Here is a 22,446-nt window from a genome sequence, read left to right as displayed (position 1 = left end):
ATACTGTGTCAACAACTACCAACCAAAGATGAGTAACCAGTAATAAAAAAATCTTGCTAAGGCGCTAGGAGTGTGGCTTAGTGGTAGAGTGCTTGCTTAGCATGCATGAAACCCTGGGTTCGATTCCTCAGTTCCACATAAACAGAAAAAAAAATCACAAGTGGTGCTGTAGCTCAAGTAGTAGAGTGCTACCCTGAGCAAAAAATGAAGCGCAGATAAAGTTCCCAGGCCCTGAGTTCAAGCCCCAGGACTGGCAAAAACAAAAACAAAAAACCTTGCTAAACTAGGCACTGGTAATGCATATCTGTAATCCCAGCTACTCAAGAGGCTGAGATGGAGGATCACAGTTCAAAGCCAGTAGTCACAGCAGGAAAGTTTATGAGACTCTTATCTCCAATTAACCACCAGAAAACCGGAAGTGGCACTGTGGATCAAGTAGTAGAGCGCTAGCCTTGAGCTGAAGCCTTGAGCTCAGGGACAGCACCCAAGCAGAGTTCAAGCCTCACAACTGATCAAAACAGAAAACAAAAACTCTTGCTAACTTGCTTAACTATCAACAACTAACACATGAATATCAATCAAAAATTTAAAAAAACACATCAAAATTTTGGTCTCTATTTCCCCTCAACTTTTCATTAAAAGATAAATACAAGAGACTTAGAAAGAAAGAAAGAAAGAAAGAAAGAAAGAAAGAAAGAAAGAAAGAAAGAAAGAAAGAAAGAAAGAAAGAAAGAAAGAAAGAAAGGGCTCATAGTTTTATGGACCCTATCTCTAGTATCAGCACTCAGACGCCATATGCAGGAAAAGTACTTCCAAATACAAGACTCTTAAACCAGGCATATCTAAGCTAAAATGGCTGCTAAGTCAATAGTACAGGATAGCTCTGTAAACCATAAGGTCATGGTCCTAAGTCATGAAGATGAAGAGAAAATATGTTCTAGGTCTTGATAAATGGCTCAACAGATCCCTGTAATGGGAAGCATCTGTGGAAGCAGGCTATCTCCAGGAAAAGGAAACAGTAGTTATCAGATACTTTTGAGAAAAGATGAGAAAAGCAGTAGGCATTCAGTTTAAAAAAGAATATGTGTTAAAAGAAACAGGAAATGTACTCTTTAACCTGACTTATGTAACTGTAATCGCTCTGTACATCACCTTTATAACAACAATTTTAAGCATTAAAAAAAAACTGGCAAAGAAACAAATATTTACAACTTTTGAAAATCTGTGTTACTTTCTGGTGAAAATGTGTCAGATGGAGGAAATAAAGACTTGTTGTCATAAACAAGTATCTCTTTATTTGAGAAACCAAAGTACAATGTTAGCATTATTGTCATAACACAAAGCACAAAACCACAATTCTCACCTGATCTTTGGAAAAAGCTTTGACATGAATATGTTTGACAGTCTGAACTACTCCATCATAAAATTTCACAGTGTAAGTACCTAAAATTCAAGAAGATAGGATTTTAACTCACAGTTTCATGAAAGCAGCAACTTTCAACCTATAAACACAAGGGAGTTCCAACCACATAATAAACCTATGGGTTTTGGGGTTTTTTTGGTCGTCAATACTGGGGTTTGAACTCAGGGCCTCTTCTACCCCTTGGCATTTTTGCTCAAGGATGGTACTCTACCACTTGTGCTACATCTCTAGTTCCAGCTTTTTACTGATTAACTGCACAGGAAGTTTCACAGATTTGTCCACTCTGGCTAGCTTCAAACTGCAATCATCAGATCTCACATTCTTGAGTAGCTAGGATTATAAGTGTGAATTACCAGTGCTTGGCATTAATTAAAATTTTCTAAGAGGGGCTGGGAAGGTGGCTCAGTCGTAGAGTGCTTGCCTCACATGCATGAGGCCCTGGATTCAATTCCTCAGCAACAGATACACAGAAAAGCCAGAAGTGGGCGCTGTGGCTCAAGTGGTACAGCACTAGCCTTAAGCTGAAGAGCACAGGGTCAGTGCCTAGGCCTAGAGTTCAAGCTCCACTACTGACCCCCCCCCAAAAAAAAAAAAAAAAATCTAGCTGGGCGCTGGTGACTCATACCTGTAATCCTAGCTACTCAGGAGGCTGAGATCTGAGGATCTCGGTTCAAAGCCAGCCCTGGCAGGAAAGTCCATGAGATTCTTATCTCCAATAAACCACTAGAAAACCAGAAGTGGCCCTGTGGCTCAAGTGGTAAAGTGCTCGCCTTGAGTTGAAGAGGGCAGGGACAGCACCCAAGCCCAGAGTTCAAGCCCCACGACCAACCAAAAAAAAAAAAAAAAAAATCTAAGACTCACAGTTCTAATGATGTAGTACAGAAATAGAATGCCTACTTGGCATGCACAAAGCCTTTAGTCTGATTCCCAGAACCACAATTGTCTTATATCCAAGAAACTATATGCTTGCCTAGACATCTTAGTCAAGGTTAGTTGTTGTTGTTTATCTAGAAAATTCATTTATCTACTTTAATAAAAATACAGGGTCTGGGAATGTGGCTGAGTGGCAGAGTGCTTGTCTAGCCTTGTCTAGCCTTGGGTTCAATTCCTTAGTACCATATAAACAGAAAAGGCTGGGAAGTGGAGCTGGAGCTGTGACTCAAAGTGGTAGAGTGCTAGCCTTGAACAAAAAGAAGCTCAAGGACAATGCCCAGGTTCTGAGTTCAAGCCCCAGGATTGGCAACACACACACACACACACACACACACACACACACACACACACACACACACACACACACACACACACACACACACACACACACACACACACACACACACACACACACACACACACACACACACACACACACACTTACTTTAATTTGTAAATCAAATTTAGACCAAGAACAAAGAACAGTAAAACAATTACATATGTGAGGAAAATGAAGATTTATTTATTTCTTGATGCATAATTAATTTCTGTAATGGAATATTTGTTTTCTGGGTTTGGAGTCAATAATATCTTTCAAACTTTAAAGGTTTCACTGCAGGTTATAGTTTTTAGAGGTTGCATTAATCTCAAAATTCATGTTGCAATACTTTAAGATATAGTACACCAAAATAGTGATGGGTACTATTTGTTCAACAAAGGATCATTATGGCTTTTTTAGGGGAATGGGGTTGGTCATGGAGCTTGAACGCTGGGCCTGAGTGCTGTCCCTCAGCTCTTCAGCTCAAGGTGAGTGCTCTACTACTAAAGCCACAGTGCCACTTCTGGTTTTCTGAATGGTTTACCGGAGATAAGAGTCTCACAGACTTTCTTGCCCATGCTGGCTTTGAACCGTGATCTCAGCCTCTTGAATAGCTAGGATTATAGGTATGAGCCACCAGTGCCTGGCTAATATTAATAGAACATTCAGCTACAAAAATTCTCGTTAGGGGAAGTGGAACTGTAGCTCAAGTGATAGAGCGCTTGCCTTGAGCTGAAGAGCTGAGGGACAGCACCCAGGCCCAGAGTTCAAGCCCCACAGCCGACCAAAAAAAAAAAAAAAGAAATCTTATTTATGAGCTGGGAAGGTGGCTCAGTGGTAGAGCGCTTGCCTTGCATGCCTGAGGCCCTGGGTTCGATTCCTCAGCACCACATAAGCAAAAAGAAAAAAGCCGGAAGTGGCGCTATGGCTCAAGTGGTAGAGCGCTAGCTTTGAGCTGAAGAGCTGAGGGACAGCGCCCAGGCCCAGAGTTCAGGCCCCACGACCGGACCCAAAAAAAAAAAAAATTCTCGTTAGGTCCATTCAAACCAAAGCTTGAAAAATTTCCCACCTTAGAAATAATTCTTATCCTACCTTTGCACTCCATTTTTTGTCACAGGGATTTAAAAATAGAATCATAGTTAATTTAAAAAACAAAAAAGGGAAGAACTGGTAACCACGTCAGGGTTCATACTGGGAAACACAGTTCCATTTTATTTTTATTTTTTTGGGGTCCGGTCGTGGGGCCTGAACTCTGGGCCTGGGCTCTGTCCCACAGCTCTTCAGCTCAAGGCTAGCACTCTACCACTTGAGCCACAGCGCCACTTCCGGCTTTTTTCTTATGTGGTGCTGAGGAATCGAACCCAGGGCCTCGAGCATGCAAGGCAAGTGCTCTACCTCTGAGCCACCTTCCCAGCCCCTGGGAAACACAGTTCTGTTTATACTCCCTATTTCCCAACTAATTAAAAATAAAAATAATTTTTTTTTAAAAAACCCTAGCATGTGGCTTAGTGGTAGAGTGTTTCTCTGTCAGGCATGAAGCCCTGGGTTTACAAACATACACCACCCAAAAAAAAAAAAAAGCCACAAGAGGTAGAATACAAGAAGTAAGTAGTGTTCTTAGTTATCTCCTTACTCTATCCTCTGAAGAAATGAGACCCTCGGGGCTTAGAATGTGACCTAATGGTAGAGTGCTTGCCTAGCATGCATGAAGCCCTGCGTTTGATTTCTCAATACCACATCAACAGAAAAAGCCAGAAGTGGCATTGTCACTCAAGTGGTAGAGTGGTAGCCTTGAGCAAAAGAAGCTCAGGGACAGTGCCCGGGCCATGAGTTCAAGCCCCAGGACTGATTAAAAAAAAAAAAAGAAAAGAAAAGAAAGAAAGAAAAAGAAAAGAAAAGAAATGTGTATGTCCCAGGCTAGTCCCAAACTCCTGAGCTCAAGCAATCCTCTGCTTCAGGATCCCAAATAGCTGGGACTACAAGTATCCACTACCCCAGGTAGCTTTTACTTCCTTCTTGTCCATTCTGTCCCTTCCCCATCTGTCCTCCAGTCCTCCAGTCCTAAGTAGGGCCTTGTCAATGACTAGGCCCTTCTAAGTCAAGTCCAAATGCTTGTGCCTGAGTAATCAAAGGCCAAGGCAACATGGGCCCAATTATTATTCTCTTTATTTCTCTTTACCAACACTAGAGATTGAAGATACAGCTCGGTGGCAGTGTACTTTCCTAGTTTTTATCATTAGCAATAGGGAGAGGGGAAAAGCATCAAATACCCACCAATTCAAAGTGATTCATTACCTGCTACTTACGACCCACTGAAACTTCCTGTAGCATATCCATCTCCACATCTTGATCAAAGTGGTGTCCTGTCTAGAATGTGCAATTCAGTGATCCTTAAGTGGCCAACTCAAATGACCACAATTCCACAGTGTCCCAGCTACTATAAATTCTTCCTGCTCTGACCTCTAAAAAACTCATTTGGCAACTGCCCTACAAAGAGACTTAGCATTAAGTTTACATCCAAATAAATAAAAGTCCCAACTGGAAGAAAATTCTTCATGGTCAGAGCCCACGGCTCACAGTTTCTTCCTCACACAGAGGCTGGCTCATAACAAAGCAGTGCTTCTCAGCAGCAGCAGTTATTCCAAGAAACCTGTCAGAAATGTAATAATTTACCAGCCCCATCTCAGTTTTTCCTTTTTTCCTTTTTTTGTCTGCCAGTGTGGGGCTTGAACTCCGGGCCTGGGCACTGATCCTGAGCTTCTTTTTTTTGTTGTTGTTGTTGTTGATTTTGGGGTTTTTGGGGGTTTTTTTTTGGGTCCGGTCGTGGGGCCTGAACTCTGGGACTGGGCGCTGTCCCTCAGCTCTTCAGCTCAAGGCCAGCGCTCTACCACTTGAGCCACAGCGCCACTTCCGGCTTTTTTCTTTTTGCTTATGTGGTGCTGAGGAATTGAACCCAAGGCCTCAGGCATGCAAGGCAAGCACTCTACCACTGAGCCACCTTCCCAGCCCCCTGATCCTGAGCTTCTTTTGCTCAAGGCTATCACTCTACCACTTGAGCCACAGCACCACCCCTTTTTTTTCTGGTTGGTTATGGGTCTTGAACTCAGGGCCTGGGTGCTGTACCTGAGCTGCTTTGTGCTCAAGGCTAGTGCTCTACCACTTGAGCCACAGCACCACTTTGGTTTTTGAGTGGTTTGTTGGAGATAAGAGTCTAACTGGGACTTTTCTGCCCAGGATGGCATCACACAACGATCCTCAGATCTCAGCCTCCTGTATAGCTAGGATTACAGGCATGAGCCACTGGTACCCAGCTATTTTAGTTGTTTTTCTTGGGGGGGGGGGGTCCGGTCGTGGGGCCTGAACTCTGGGCCTGGGTGCTGTCCCTCAGCTCTTCAAGCTCAAGGCTAGCGCTCTACCACTTGAGCCACAGCACCACTTCTCATTTTTTTCTTTTTGCTTATGTGGTGCTGAGGAATTGAACCCAGGGCCTCATGCGTGCAAGGCAAGCACTCTACCACTGAGCCACCTTCCCAGCCCCAATTTTGGTTTTTTTTGTGTGTGTGTGTGATACTGTGGAATCGAACTTAAGGCTTCTTGCATGGTAGGCAAGCACTCTACCACTAAGCCATCCACAAGTAACCCTCCCACCTCAATTTCTAACTCAGAAATTCTCCAGATACTTCTCATGTAGTTCCAATCTCAGAACCACAGTCACAGACAATTATCAATGACAGGCTGACCTTTACAACTGGGTATTACAACATAAAGATGCATATATATCATAGCTTTCACTAATATGGAAAGTGACTAACAAACAAAGTATCAGGACTTACAATTAGGCCAGAAAACACCAGAAACTAGATGGCAGGCCATAATAAAGGAAACACGCATAAATAATTCTCTACATGAAGCAGCTCAGACAGGGTCTCACAGTGTAATTCAGGTTGGCCTTGAACTAAAGATCTTCTTGTCTCTGCCTCTCCAGTGCTGGGATCACAAATACTCCTAACACTTGCTGACAAGCCTCCCAAGGCGATACTTTCAACTATATTATCAACAAAGGAAGCTCAATTACCTCAAAATGAAAACTATCATTTTCACAGACATTTCAAATATTCAAAGGTCAATACTAAGTAGTAATAATTAATATCAGCTTTTTTAAGTCAATTTTGAAGCTTATTCCTGTTGACAAGCTCTATAAAGAGAAAGTAAGGGGGCAGGGAAGGTGGCTCAATGGTAGAGTGCTTGCCTTACATGCATGAGGCCCTGGGTTCGATTCCTCAGCACCACAAAAAAAAAAAAAAAGCGGGGCTGGGAAGGTGGCTCAGTGGTAGAGTGCTTGCCTTGCATGCATGAGGCCCTGGATTCGATTCCTAAGCACCACATAAGCAGAAAAAGGTGGAAGTGGTGCTGTGGCTCAAGTGGTAGAGTGCTAGCCTTGGGCAGAAGAGCTGAGGGACAGCACCCAGACCCAGAGTTCAGGCTCACGACTGGACCCCAAAAAAAAGGGGAAATAAGGTAAGTCTAAGGGCTAGTATTAGAACACAAACCTGCTTGTTCACCAATGACATTCTCCAATCACCTCACACTACCTACTGCCCAAGCCCCACAGTCTAAGTCCAAACCACAGATTCAGAGCAAACTAGTACTTGGAAATGACAAAAACTATGCCAAAGTTGCTCAGGGGACATTGATCTTAGATATCAATCTCCTAGTCCTGATCCTTTACCTCCAAAGGAGTACAGGGGATCATCTTGAAACTTCTTCCCTTAACCATGCTAAATACAGCCTAACTTGGGCTTGAAGAAATCAGAAAGAACAACTGGTAACAATGGCCTAGGACCACTTCTGGAATAATGTCCAAAACCTACTTTCATGATTTCATGTTTAACTTAAAAAGAAAATCATAGCCAGGCATTGGTGGATCATCCCTATAATCCTAGCTACTGAAGAGGCTGAGATCTGAGGATCCCGGTTCAAAACCAGCACAGGCAGGAAAGTCTGTGAGACTCTTATCTCCAATAAACTACCAGAAAACTGAAGTGGCATTTGTGGCTCAAGTGGTAGAGTGCTAGACTTGAGCTGAAGAGCTCAGGGACAGTGCCCAGGCCCAGAGTTCAAGCCCCAGGACAGAGAAAGGGAGAAAGAAAGAGAGAGAGGAGAGAGAGAAAGAGAAAGAAAGAGGAGGGGAGGGGAGGGGAAAGGAAGGGAAGGGAAGGGAGAAAGAAGAAGGAAAGAAGGGAAGGGAAGGGAAGGGAAGGGAAGAAAAGGGAAGGGAAGGGAAGGGAGAAAGAAAAAAAGACAGAAACAAATTACTTTAAAAGGGAAGCACCAACCCTCCCTCACCTGAATAACAGTCAAGTGAAAGCAGGGCACTGAAAGCTCGTTCCTGTCATCCTAGCCACTCAGGAGGCTGAGAGCTGAGCATCACAGTTCAAACCCAGCCTGAGCAGGAAAGTCTGTGAGACTCTTTTTTTTTTTTTTTTGGTCGGTAGTGGGACTTGAACTCTGGGCCTGGGCGCTGTCCCTCAGCTCTTCAGCTCAAGGCGAGCGCTCTACCACTTGAGCTACAGCGCCACTTCCGGTTTTCTTGTGGTTTATTGGAGATAGGAGTCTCACAGTCTCTCCTGCCCGGGCTGGCTTTGAACCGCGATCCTCAGATCTCAGCCTCCTGAGTAGCTAGGATTACAGGCGTGAGCCACCAGCGCCCGGCTTTGTGAGACTCTTATCTCAAATAAACCACCAGAAGGGCTGGGAAGGTGGCTCAGTAGTAGAGCGCTTGCCTTGCATGCCTGAGGCCCTGGGTTTGATTCCTCAGCACCATATAAGCCAAAAAAGAAAAAAGCTGGAAGTGGCGCTGTGGCTCAAGTGGTAGAGAGCTAGCCTTGAGCTGAACAGCTGAGGGACAGCGCCCAGGCCCAGAGTTCAGGCCCCACGACCGGACCCAAAAAATAAATAAATAAATAAATAAATAAATAAATAAATAAAAACCCACCAGAAAACACTGTGGCTCAAGTAATAGAGCACTTGCCTTGTGCTGAAGAGGTCAAGGACAGCATTTAGTCCTTAAATAACAATTTCAAAAACCTTAAAACCCATACACCCAACAAAACCAGTAGGTAGGTATTCTTGTTTTTGTTTTTGTTTTTTGGGGTCCGGTCGTGGGGCCTGAACTCTGGGCCTGGGTGCTGTCTCTCAGCTCTTCAGCTCAAGGCTAGCACTCTACCACTTGAGCCACAGCGCCACTTCCGGCTTTTTTCTTCTTGCGTATTTGGTGCTGAGGAATCAAACCCAGGGCCTCATGCATGCAAGGCAAGCACTCTACCACTGAGCCACCTTTCCAGCCTCAGTAGATAGGTATTCTTTTTTTCTTTTTCTTTTTCTTTTGCCCGTCATGGAGCTTGAACTCTGGGCCTGGGCGCTGCTGTCTCTTAGCTCAAGGCTCAAGGCTAGCACTCTACCACTTAAGCTACAGTGCCACTTCCCACTTCCGGCTTTTTCTGTTTATGTGGTGCTGAGGAATCCAACCCAGGGCCTCAGGCATGCAAGGCAAGCGCTCTACCACTGGCCACCTTCCCAGCCCTAGAAGGGTATTCTTATGCTTTTATCTGCACCACCTTGCTTCCGACCTGCCCCTCTTGGCACCTCCACTTCAGCACTGACTTCATTCCACCTTGCACCAGGTTTCTCCTTCCACAATGCCAACTCGGATAAGTTGTTTTAGGTTAATGTAAAAGACTCTTCAAATACTAGATGAAAACAAAAATACCCTCTTATCTGTCTGAAAGGGCTTCCAAGACCAACTTCCCCCCTCAGTCTTCCCCTCCTTTGCACTTCCTGAATCCAATCCCCTTACCACCATTTCTGTTCACCAGGACATCACTAGAACAAAAATGAAATGTTCCCTTCTCTCTGGTACCAGAGAGTGACTCCTGCACTACCTTGCACTTTCATCTAAGTTCAAGGTCAAGCATTCCCCAAGGACTCAGACCTCCAATTGATATTATTTAGAGGGAAAATGATTTACCAGCATAAATAAAGTTACAGACTTTTCAGAAGCACATTTATGTTCATGAAGAATATACATTAGCTGGGTATCTGTGGCTAGCTACTCAAGAGGCTAACATCTGAGAATCGAAGTTTGAAGCCAGTGGGAAAAGAAAATCCTCAGCATTCATATTTCAAAAAGTGGAGGTGTGAGCCGGGCGCTGGTGGCTCACGCCTGTAATCCTAGCTACTCAGGAGGCTGAGATCTGAGGATCACGGTTCAAAGCCAGCCCGGGCAGTAAAGACTGTGAGACTCCTATCTCCAATAAACCACCAGAAAACCGGAAGTGGCGCTGTAGCTCAAGTGGCAGAGAGCTAGCCTTGAGCTGAAGAGCTGAAGGACAGTGCCCAGGCCCAGAGTTCAAGCCCCACAACTGACAAAAAAAAAAAAAAAGTGGAGGTGTGGCTTAAATAGTAAAGCATAAGCCTTGGACAAAAAAAGCTGAGCAAGAGGCCCTAAGTTCAAGACCCAGTATCAGCACACACATATATACAAAAAAAGAATATACATGGGGTACCTGTGGCTCCCTAGCTACTCCCTATAATCTTATCTACTCAGAAGTGTGAGATCTAAGAACTGAAGTTTGTAGCCAGGCAGGCAAATCCTTGAGACTCTTTAGCTCCATTTAAACACAAAAAGCTAGAAGAGAGGAGGTATGACTCCAAATAGTAGAGTACTAGCCATAAGCAGAAAAAGGTAAGTAAGAGCTGGCAGTCCTGAATTCAAGCCCAACTACTGGCACCCAAAAAAAAAAATTTTTTTTAATCACATATTGCACAACATTCAACTAAAAAATTTTATATGTATTTCATATCATATAAATTCAAAAATCAGTAAAAGATTATCCTAGAAATAAAATTCTGAAAAGGCAAAGTATAGTTTTAATTTCTTCTTAATACCTAATTAAGTCTATTCCTAAAAGACTTAAAATAATATGTAAGCTTTATCCAAAAATAAGTTGGGTTATTTTGGGGGGAGAGAATATAATCATAATATTCAATGCACATCCTAGGAAATTAAGAAAACTGAACCAAGCACCGGTTGTTCACATCGGTAATCCTATCTACTCAGAAGGCTGAGATCTGAGGATTGCGGTTCAAAGTTCCAAAGCTCGCATGGACAGAAAAGTCATCGTGAAACTCCTCTCTCCAATTAATCACTCAAAAACTGAATGTGGCAACTGTGGTAAGTTGTAGAGTGCTAGCCTTAAGCACAAAGAGGCTCGGGGACAGTGCCCAGACCCTGAGTTCAAGCCCAACAACCAAGGAGGGGGGAGAGGGGGAAGGAAATAGAAAGAGAAAAACAAAAACAAAAAAACACTGCTCAGGCCAGTGCCAAGAAATTGGCAGCATACTGACTAAATACTCAAAGAACTTCACTGAATTAAAAAAAAAAAAATCAGTGTGGCTTTTTAACTTTTTTCCCTAGCAGTACTGGGTATAGAACAAAGGACCACATACATGCTAGGAAATGTTCTACCACAGAACTACATCATCAGCCTCTCAAACTGGCTTTGCAATCACCTCTAACAACAGCATGAACAGGCCTGACAGCTCTACACATTCATAACCACACTGCAAACATCCTGATAGAACATGCTAAGGAAAAGTATCACTGGGACCCAGAATTGAATGGCAGGATTCTGACTTCTGAGGCATATTAGCCTCAGTACCTTCTCCTTCCCTGACACTAGCAAAATGAGGCTCTCTGAGTCAAGTTCCATGTCCTGTCTCCTCACATGTTCTATGCACTGGCAAAAGAATTCAACTCAGTATCTGCCAGGATCTGAATTTCTATTCTCACCCTCAATCCAATCATATTTTAAAATATTACAAAATGAAGTAAAGGAACCACAGGAATTTATTTCACCAATTATATTATGAACTTCTAGATAGCATAGTGACTTCCAGCATAGTGACAACTAAACGATGACTAGTTTAAAACACAAGGGCTGAAAGGGACAAAGAGTTAAACCCTCCCCCCTTCATTTATACAGTGTTAAGGAGTAAAACCAGAGCAGAAACCCCTGATGTCCATTTATAATTTCTTCCTAACTCCTGACATAAGTTGAAGAGGACTCACAGGTAATAAATAGTGACAATGTACTATCAGCTTCTCATATTACACACTTCCCCCTATATCAGGACTGAAAATAACAACTCAAATGCCTTACCATCCTTGTTAACAGCAGTGACTTTGGCCCGGTAAAATCGACAATCAGACCAACAAGCAAGCACCTGTTCGTTTATTTGAAATTCCTAAAAAAAAAAAATTAAAATAAAAGATCCTGTTATCACCTAAATTTTGTAGAATGTACATTGTACCAGAATTCATAAGAGATTGGATGGATAAGAGAATGGGAAGGGAATGAGCTACTGAAATGTAGGAATAAGATTCTGATGGTCAGCATAGGGAGTTAGAGGAAGAAGGCTGTGAGACACAAGACCTCTCCAAGCCAGGGAGATCTGGGCAGGCACAGCACAATTCTGAGACTTACCCTCCCCTATCTAGGATATACATTGAAAGCAAGTCTAAGAGCCCAGGGACACCAAGGAGCACACTCCATTCAAGAGCTGGAGAGAATAAAGCTATTTCATCTTCAGGGAGGCAGCATTCATGCTATTTAACACTATTCACATTTCTACAAAGGTCTTTTGCCAAGGGAAGCACCTTTCATATGTTGTACTATCTTCCCAATACATAGTTTACATTGGTAAATTATGTAGAATGAGTACTGAATAATCAAAAGGAACACTATTGAACAAGCCCAAATTAAAAGAAAAAATAAATAAAACAAAAAAGGCCAGCTAGAGATCAAGTTCCCTGGTGAAGGTTAAAATAGAAAACAGAATCCAGGCTGAAGCAAATCCAAAGTGGAAAGACTACTACAGATGTTTCCATGTGTACTTAAAAAACATAAAACTAATCCTCTATTATATGTCATATTGCAGTCAATAAAAGCTCCAGGCACAATGATAAAATTTAGAAAGCAGAAATATAGTCCAATTGATTCCAAATTCTTCAAGGCTTATAAGAGACCTTGTATAATGAAACTAACACAGAATCCATGCATAGAATTGTTGGTATTTAATAAAAGAGAGCAGATCAGATTAATAAATGATCTAGAATATCCAGTATACATACAGTATTCTAGACACAGTTGCTCTAAAATTCATTTATTCATTAGCCTTTCAACAAATACTTTCTGAGGACATATTATGTGCCAGGCAGCATTCTAGAGGCCAGAAAAATGATGGTATAAAAGACAAGTAAGATCTCATTAATCATCAATATGGCCTCAGGGGAATTAAGCTTAGGAGCTGTTAATATCAATCACTTTAAACAAATGAAGACTAGAATTCTTCAAGAGCCCCAGGTATGCTGGCTGCTAGTGGCCTGTACTTCTAGCTACTCAGGAAGCTGAGATCTGAGGATAAAGGTTCAAAGCCAGCCCAGGCAGGAAAGTCTGTGAGACTCTTATCTCCAATTAACCACCAGAAAACTGGAAGCAGAGCTATGGCTAAAAATGGTAGAGTGCTGGTCTTAAGCAAGAATGCTTAGATATGGTGGCTAGGCCCTAAATTCAAGCTCCATGACTGAACAAAAAACAAAAACAAAAACACAAAAGAAAGAGCCCTACGCACCACAGAGATCTCAGGGTTACAACTACAAGCCAAAAGAAGGACTGTGCAGCAGCTATTAAGTTTCACAAAAGAACATTAAGTTGCCCAATGGCTGTCCCTGCTCATTATAGCCCCCCAGCTTTGTTACTCACAGAAGATCCATCCTCTTCTTGTAATCCCTCTTTCCTCAGCTGTATTTTCTCTAAAGGGCGTAAATAAGGACTGTCCCAACAGAACCACTCATCATAACGATGGTTCCAACGCTTAAAATGGATGAGTACTTTTCCTTCTTCGTAGTCAATGTCTTCTATGTGAGCTGGATACCTAAGCCAGAAAAAAATTGAAATTCCTTTAACACCCACCCAAAACAGCATCCTTCTAAATCTGTTCCCATAAAAGCATATTCCCAAAAGTATTGAAGTCCTAACATTTACAAATGCTACATAATTGGATCAGATAACAAATTATGGAGGACAAAAAACCAGGGTTCAAATTTCACCCTAAAGATTTATCTTGTCCCCTGCCTCTTCCTGTCACCTCTCTGCTTCCTGGCCGCCATTAAGTACACAGCTGTCCTCTGCCGTGCCCTTCCTCCATGATGTTTCTGCCTTGAGATGAGCCTAAAAGTAATGGAGCCAACCAACAACCATGGACAGAAACCTCAGAAACTGTAAGGAAAACCTTTTTCTCCTTTAACTTGTTGCTCCCAGCTATGTATTACAGTTAATATCAAACAGAATAGGATGAAAATGGCCAAAAGTTAGAGGAAGAATGACACCAAACCAAAATTCCTCAGAAACTTTTTGAGCATGTACTCTAAAAGCTAGGAATTGTGCTAGGACTTGGAAATGTAGAACCAAATCTATTAAGATGTGTGACATAGCTGAGCACAGTGACACACCTGACATATACTCCTGACATAAACCGGAAATCTAAGTTCTGGGGAGGCTGAGGCAGGAGGATTACATGTTCAAAGCCAGCTACATAGTGAGTCGTAGGCCAGCAGTAGAAAGACCTAATGGGGGGGGGGGGGGAGAGAAGCTGGGAGCCAGTGGCTCATACCTATATCCTAGCTACTCAGGAGGCTGAGACCTGAGGATTGTGGTTCAAAGCCAGCCTTGGCAGAAAAGGCTGTGAGACTCTTATCTCCAATAAACCACTCCGAAAATGAGAAGTGGTGCTGTGGCTCAAGCGGTAGAATGCTAGCCCTGAGCTGAATAGGTGAGGGACAGCAACCAGGCTCAGAGTTCAAACCCCATGACCGACAAAAAAAAAAAAAAAAGAGAGAGAGAGGAGGAGGAAGAAAAAAGGAAGAGGAGGAAGAGGGAAAGAAGGGAGTAAAGGGAAGGAAGAGAAGATAGACCCTAAGATACAAAACAGGGGCTGGGAAGGTGGCTCAGTGGTAGAGCACTTGCCTTGCATGCATGAGGCCCTGGGTTCAATTCCCCAGCACCACATAAGCAAAAAGAAAAAAAAGCTGGAAGTGGCGCTGTGGCTCAAGTGGTAGAGCGCTATCCTTGAGCTGAAGAGTTGAGGGACAGCCAGGCCCAGAGTTCAGGCCCCACGACCGGACCCCCCCCCCAAAAAAAAGATACAAAACAGACTGGCTTTTCAAGTTCTGAGACATATTCCCATATTCAGTCTGCTTCCTTTACCTGTAAACAACACCCCTGCCTACTCTTTCCAGACAACAATCTTAAACTGTAGTCAAGCTACAAGAGAACCCATGTCCTTCCTATCTGTGTCAGATTGCTGCTTACTCCCTTCATAGAATTGACCAATCTATAATCATTTCATTTGCTTCTGTTTACTTGATTATGTAAATGCTGCATTCCCAGGGGATAAAGCACCTGTAAAGGCATCTACCTCTTATTTATTACAGTATCCTCAGAAGAGTAACCTGTGTCTACAAGTGCAAGTAATTGTAATTACAACAAAGAATGACAGCTGCAATTACAGAAGACTCCTTAAAGTAGGATACAGATGATCAAAAGGCAGAAGAGAGGACCAAAGGTGGCCCAGATAACATGGGGTTGTGGCACCTCTGATCTCAAGTCAGAAGGATGAGTAGGCATTTTTCAGGTGGTCAAGAATGCAATGAAGCCGGGTGCCAGTGGCTCTCACTTATAATCCTAGCTACTTGTGAGGCTGAGATCTCAGGATCCTGGTTCCAAGTCAGCCCGGGCAGCAAAGTCCATGAGACTCTAATCTCCAATAAACCACTAGAAAAAACAGAAGTAGCGCTGTGGCTCAAGTGGTAGAGTGCTAGCCTTGAGCTGAAGAGCTGAGGGAGAACACCCAGGCCCAGAGTTCAAGTCTCACGACCAACAAAACGAAAAAAAGAAAAAAAAAATGCAGTGTGGGGAGTACTTTGGGAAAAGGATATGGCATGAATAATAGCACACCCAGAGGTAAGAGCACACGACAAAGAAGTTTGAGAAATTGAAGATGAGGAAAGAAACAGCAAGTCTGTGTAGTGGATCCTGGATCCTGCTGGAACCTTATTGATAGACAGATAGGCTTTAAGTGAAGGTTGCAGTCCATGTCCTGGGATATTGGCAAACAGAGTTGTTGATCCCCAGGTCTCCATGAGGAGTGTTTCAATTGTACTTTACATAGTTTGGATATCACTTCCCAACTGAGTTTCCATAAATGTCACAAAAACACTGATGTAACAAAAGGTCAAAACTGAATGCCAGTGGTTTACACCCTAGCATCTCAGAAAACTGAGATCTGAGGATGGAAGTTCAAAGCTATTCCAAGCAGGAAAGGCTGTGAGACTCTTATCTCCAATTAACCATTAAAAAGCAAGAAGTGGTGCTGTGGCTCAAGTGGCCACTAGCCTTGTGCAAAAAAGGTTGTGGACAGGGCTCAGGCCCTGAGTTAAAGCCCCAGGACCAGCACAATAAACCACAAAAAAAAAACAAAAAAAAACAAAAACACCAAGATCAGAAGCTAAAGTTCCAAACCCAGTGAAGGGTTTTCTGCTCTTAATTTGATTTCACATGTAAATAACCTTGTAGTGATGCATCAGTAGAAGTACTTTCTGTCTTAGCTACCTAAAAGTCCATCTAGTAGCTAGCACAGAATTGTCTATTTTCACCCAGGGTTGGTTTAAGGCATTCAGGCTGCTTCCAGACTGTTCCTTATATAAATAGCCTTTCTGCAATAGACCACTCATCTTGCTTCAGCAATCAGAGTATGCCTCTATTTCTGGCTTGGGGCATACACCAGAAGCCAAAGATTTCTATGCACAAAAGTAACAATCTAAGCCATCACCAGCTAGAGAGAGGATGGGAAAGGAAGATATATTTACTGAAAGACAAAGAGTTGACTATTAGGCTGCAGGAAAACTGCTGTTTGGCATGTTTTAATTCTTTCCTTACCCTTTCACTACTTTCTTTTCTTTTTTGGTTGGTTGTAGGGCTTGAACTCTGGGCCTGGTCACTATCCCTCAGCTTTTCAGTTCAAGGCCAGCTCTTAACACTTGAGCCACAGAGCCACTTCTGGTCTTCTGGTGGTTAAATGGAGTTAAGATTCTCATGGAAGCAGGGTGCCAGTGGCTAACGCCTGTAATCCTAGCTACTCAGGAGGCTGAGATCTGAGGATCACAGATCAAAGCCAGCCCAGGCAGGAAAAGACCATGAGACTCTTTTTTTTTTTTTTTTTTTTTTTTTTGTCGGTCGTGGGGCTTGAATTCTGGGCCTGGGCGCTGTCCCTCAGCTCTTCAGCTCAAGGCGAGCGCTCTACCACTTGAGCTACAGCGCCACTTCCGGTTTTCTGGTGGTTTATTGGAGATAGGAGTCTCACGGTTTCTCCTGCCCGGGCTGGCTTTGAACCGCGATCCTCAGATCTCAGCCTCCTGAGTAGCTAGGATTACAGGCGTGAGCCACCAGCGCCCGGCTCATGAGACTCTTATCTCCAATAAAACACTAGAAAACCAGAAGTGGTGCTGTGGCTCAAGTTGTAGAGAGCTCGCCTTGAGCTGAATAGCACAAGGACAGCGCTCAAGTCCAGAGTTCAAGCCCCACGACCGACCGAAATAAAAAAGCTTCTCATGGACTTTCCTGCCTAGGATAGCTTTGAACCATGATTGTCAGATCTCAACCTCCTGAATAGCTAGAATTATAGGTGTAAACTACCAGCACCCTGGCATCCTTTCACTACTTTCATTAGTCAACATTTGACACTTCTAACAGGATTTAAATTCATTTTCCCTCCCTTATCTCAGTAATCTTTCACTAGGAGCAGTGAATAGAGAGCCGGAAACCCTTCCATGAATAAGAAGCAGAGGCCTGAAGCAGTGCTACTCAGTAAATCCTCAGTGTCTGAGAGAACAGAACCACTTGATGATTCCTAACAGAGATGTGAATATCTTTCCCTGCTTTCAACCTTCCCTTCCAGTTGCAGCTCCCACCATTCCTACTCTATTCCCTCTGAACTCTCAAGGACATACCATGTTCTTTCAAGCCCTGAATTTGTTTTTTTGTTGTTTTGTAGTAGCCCTGGGGCTTGAACTCTGGGCCTGGGTGCTGTCTCTTGAGCTTCTTTTGCTCAAGGCTAGCACTCTACCATGTAAGCCACAGGTCCACCTCCACAGATATAGATATAGATATAGATATATAGATATAGATATAGAGAGGGAAAGTAACAGACTTTCCTGCCCAGACTGGCTTCAAAAGACCTAAGCCTCCTGAGTAGCTAAGATTACAAGTGTGAGCCACCAAAACCCAGCTAAAACCCTGAACATTTGTTAAGGACCTGTTCCTTCTGCTACACTTACTCTCATCCTGAATATAATTTAAATATATGCTCAACTTCCTGGCCCCTCTCTCTCCATCACAACTACCTCAAAACCCTGGTTACCTCACACTTTCCACATTCTCCATTCCTGTACCCACCAGGACTTTGAACATAGCCAGAAAAAAATAGGCTGCTAGGGTTCACTTTATTGATTTTATTTTTTATTTTGCTGGTCCTGGGGCTTGAACTCTGGGCATGGGCTCTGTCCCTGGGCTCCTTTTGCTCAAGGCTAGCACTATACCACATAAGCTACAGTGCTACTTCTGACTTTATCTGTGATTAATTAGAGATATGAGTCTCATGGACTTTCCTGCCCAGAGTAGCTTTGAACCTTGATCCTCAAATCTCAGTTTCCTGAATAGCTAGGATTACAGGAGTGAGTCACGGGCACTCGGCTTTAGGGTGTGTGTGTGTGTGTGTGTGTGTGTGTGTGTGTGTGTGTGTGTGTGTGTGTGTGTGTGTGTGTGTGTGTGTGTGTGTGTGTGTGTGTGTGTGTGTGTGTGTGTGTGTGTGTGTGTGTGTGTGTGTGTGTGTGTGTGTGTGTGTGTGTGTGTGTGTGTGTGTCACGGGCACTCGGCTTTAGGGTGTGTGTGTGTGTGTGTGTGTGTGTGTGTGTGTGTGTGTGTGTGTGTGTGTGTGTGTGTGTGTGTGTGTGTGTGTGTGTGTGTGTGTGTGTGTGTGTGTGTGTGTGTGTGTGTGTGTGTGTGTGTGTGTGTGTGTGTGTGTGTGTGTGTACACCAGTGCCAATCCCAGGGTTTAAACTCAGGGCCTGGCACAAGGCTAGCACTCTACCACTCAAGCCACAGCGCCACTTCAGGCATTTTCTGTTTATGTGGTACTGAGAAATCAACCCCAGGGCTTCATGCATGCTAGGCAAGCACTCTACCAGTAAGCCACATTCCCAGCCCATAGGGCTCACTTTAAATAAAGAGCATTCAATAACTAGTACATGTGTAGGACAAGTAGAAAAGGTCAAAAGCTATGTACATATGACCACATAAGATGATGTTAAGCGAAATGAACCCCAAGATAGTGACACAAGTATCTTTTTTCTTTCTTGCTATTGTTTCTAACTTATTTATAATGTACCATGTGATTTTTTTGTTTCTTTGTTTGTTCTTCCCCCATGGTATAACCCCCGTTTTCACTGTATTTAATGTCAGTGCCCTGTATCTTGGATATACACTTCTCTAATTCGAGGAGGGGAAGGGAAAAAACAAAATGCTTAAATAGGGATACAGGTTGACCCATTATAACAATGAGAGATGTACAAGACACTATGTTGAAAAAAAACTTTACAACTTTGTCAGGGAGGTGGGAAGGAAGGGATGGTAGGGGAAAAACAAAGGAGGAGGCAACAATGCTCGATAGGAAATGTACTAATTACCTTACTCATGTAATTGTAACCCCTCTGTGCAGTATTTTTACAATAAAAAACATACGAAAAAATAAATAAGTGAAGAACATTCTTCAAGAGAAGGAAGAGCTTATGTGACTGTATGAGAGAATAAAAGGACTTCTCTGAGGTATCCAAAATGATCTAGTGCTTGATTTCAGTGGTTGTGGAAGGGTATACATATGTAAAAGTTATCACAACTGGTAACCAATGGCTTACATCTATGATCCTAGCTACTCAAGATGGTGAGTTCTAAGGATCATGGTTTGAAACCAGCCTAGACAGTAAAGTTCATAAGACTGTCTCCAACTAACCACAAAAAAGCTACAAATAAGGGCTGGGAATGTGGCTCAGTGGTGGAGCGCTTGCCTTGCATGCCTGAGGCCCTGGGTTCGATTCCTCAGCACCACATAAGCAAAAAGAAAAAAGCCGGAAGTGGTGCTGTGGCTCAAGTGGTAGAGCACTAGCCTTGAGCTGAAGAGCTGAGGGACAGCGCCCAGGCCCAGAGTTCAGGCCCCATGACCGGACCCAAAAAAAAAAAAAAAAGCTACAAATAGGTGAGGTGGCTCAGTGGTAGAGCGCTTGCCTTGCATGCATGAGGCCCTGGGTTCGATTCCTCAGCACCACATAAGAAAAAAGAAAAAAGCCAGAAGTGGCGCCGTAGCTCAAGTGGTAGAGCGCTAACCTTGAGCTGAAGAGCTGAGGGACAGCGCCCAGGCCCAGAGTTCAGGCCCCACAACCGGACCCAAAAAAAAAAAAAAAAAAAAAAGCTACAAGTAGAGCTATAACTCAAGTGGGAAAGCTCCAGCCTTGGCCAAAAAAGTTAAGGGACAGTTTTCAGGTCCTGGGTTCAAGCCCCAGGGCTAGCAAAATAATAATAACAATAAAAATAATAATAGTAATAATAAATCCAAATATGAATACACCAAATATTCAGATTTTTTTTTCAGCAGGGTCTCACTATATAACCCATGCTGGTCCCAAACTTATAGTACCTTTGTCTCCGGTCCTAAGATTACAGATGTGTACACAAGCCTCATCTGATACCTAGATCTTATTTTTCAATTCCATTTTGTAATAAATGGAATTGAAGCTCAGAGAAATGTTTGATTCTAGGCTAGGGAAGGAAATATATAAGGCGAATCTGTAATAAATTTCAGAGCCAGAAAAGAGGTGTTAAAAACACACATAGTGGTATTGGATATGTCAAACAGACCAAGGAATTAACTGAAAGAGCTGCCAACAGAACAATATTTGCAATAAATTAAGTGGTACTAGATTATAACCCAAACCTTAAGGAATACACTGATACAGATAATCTGAATATCTGAATAAACAAATGAATAAAAATATGTGTGAATAATTTATGCACATGCTTCTCTCAAAACAATCAACCAAAAGTTTCTGCTTTTTATATGTAGAAGCACATAGTAACTACCTTCCAAAATGTGTGGGAAGGAAGAAAAGAAGTAACAGTGGAGAAACCAGAGAGGTGACCAAGATGAATATCAACAAGTATAAACCACAGTGACAGTAAGTACTGTTAATATGGTGTGATAACAACACTTCATATCTTCCTCTCCAAAATCCCTCTCAAAACAAAGCCCATCTGAAGGATAATTTATGCATACCAATTTGTTGTGATCCATAGACCTCCACTGAATGTCAGTTCCTAAAGACCACACTGTGCCTATCCCAATCTTACCTATATCGTCAGCATCTGGCAGAAAATGAATGATTTGGCTTCAAAAGTCATCTTATAAAGACTTCTGAATTATCACATGTGACGTTTTTCTCTCAGTTTTTTTTTTACATGAACTTTGTACAGAGTAATATCTCCTGGAGACATAATTAATTTGAAGACTTCATTCTCTATTCTAGGGACAGGACTCAACTTGGGATTGAAGTCATACTCTAGGGGAATAGCTCAGTGATAGAGCAACTTAGTAAGCACAAAGCCCTAACTTCAATTCTAAGCACTTGTGTACTAGCGATTAACTTTAGGCATCTTAATTAACTGCTGAGTTTGTTTCCTTACATACAAAATGGGAATAATAAATGTACCCTATTCACTTTGAAGTTCCTGCCAGAACAGAAAGACATACCTCTACATAATAAAAACCAGCCAGTGAGTGGACTTCTTGCCCACTGGCTGCCCAATGGCTATCTATACTCCCAGTTGTCTTTGTGGGGATGGAAACATGGCTCAATTGGTAGAGCACCAGCCAATGAGCAAAGTGTCAGATACCAAGTTCCAGTCCCAATATCGCAACAAAAAAGAAAAAGAAAAAGAAAAGGAAAGCTCTTTATGCCTTAACCCCTCTTGAAACCAGACAATTCAGATAGACTCCTCTCTGTTTTCAGGGCCATCTTTAAATAAATCTATTTCTCTTCCACCAAATCAAAATAAAAACAAAAAAGTACCTGATTCATAAAATTGTGAGACATTACATGCAAAGCTTTTAGATTTGTGCCTAATACAGTACAAATCATTAAATGTGAGACAATAACAAAGACAGAAATATATAAATATATGATTAATAACCCTTGTCAATCAATGCTAAAAGCCAAAAACAATGGCTCATCTCTGTGAGCTTCTTGAGGGACCTGTGACTTTGTCTTTATTACACAGTACACAGTATAATGCCTGACTCACCACAGACATTTAGTGCAGGTTTACAGAAAACAAAAAAAAGACTTCTTTTAAAAAATGGTATAAGGGGCTGGGAAGGTGGCTCAGTGGTAGAGTGCTTGCCTTGCATGCCTGAGGCCCTGGGTTCGATTCCTCAGCACCACATAAGAAAAAAGAAAAAAGCCGGAAGTGGTGCTGTGGCTCAAGTGGTAGAGCGCTAGCCTTGAGCTGAAGAGCTGAGGGACAGCGCCCAGGCCCAGAGTTCAGGC

General features: G+C 42.8%; 1 protein-coding gene across 4 annotated transcripts in view; it reads right to left on the bottom strand.

Annotated features, from left to right (window-relative positions):
- Phf20 (PHD finger protein 20) overlaps positions 1-22,446 on the bottom strand; it is a 103,471-nt gene that overhangs the window by 45,415 nt on the left and 35,610 nt on the right. For 3 of the 4 annotated variants that reach the window (XM_070007172.1, XM_070007173.1, XM_070007174.1), the window contains exons 3-5: positions 13,499-13,670; positions 11,897-11,981; positions 1,364-1,443 (exon numbers count right to left, since the gene is read on the bottom strand). In XM_070007172.1, the coding sequence (XP_069863273.1) occupies positions 1,364-1,443; positions 11,897-11,981; positions 13,499-13,670 (337 nt within the window). The remainder of the gene's footprint in view (positions 1-1,363; positions 1,444-11,896; positions 11,982-13,498; positions 13,671-22,446) is intronic. The other variant, XM_070007175.1, reaches the window with a different exon arrangement.

Source organism: Dipodomys merriami, unplaced genomic scaffold, assembly GCF_024711535.1.
Source record: "Dipodomys merriami isolate MVZ:Mamm:240054 unplaced genomic scaffold, mDipMer1.0.p SCAF_7, whole genome shotgun sequence".
Classification (NCBI taxonomy): Eukaryota; Metazoa; Chordata; class Mammalia; order Rodentia; family Heteromyidae; genus Dipodomys; species Dipodomys merriami.
This window is presented reverse-complemented; position numbering and strand designations above follow the sequence as displayed.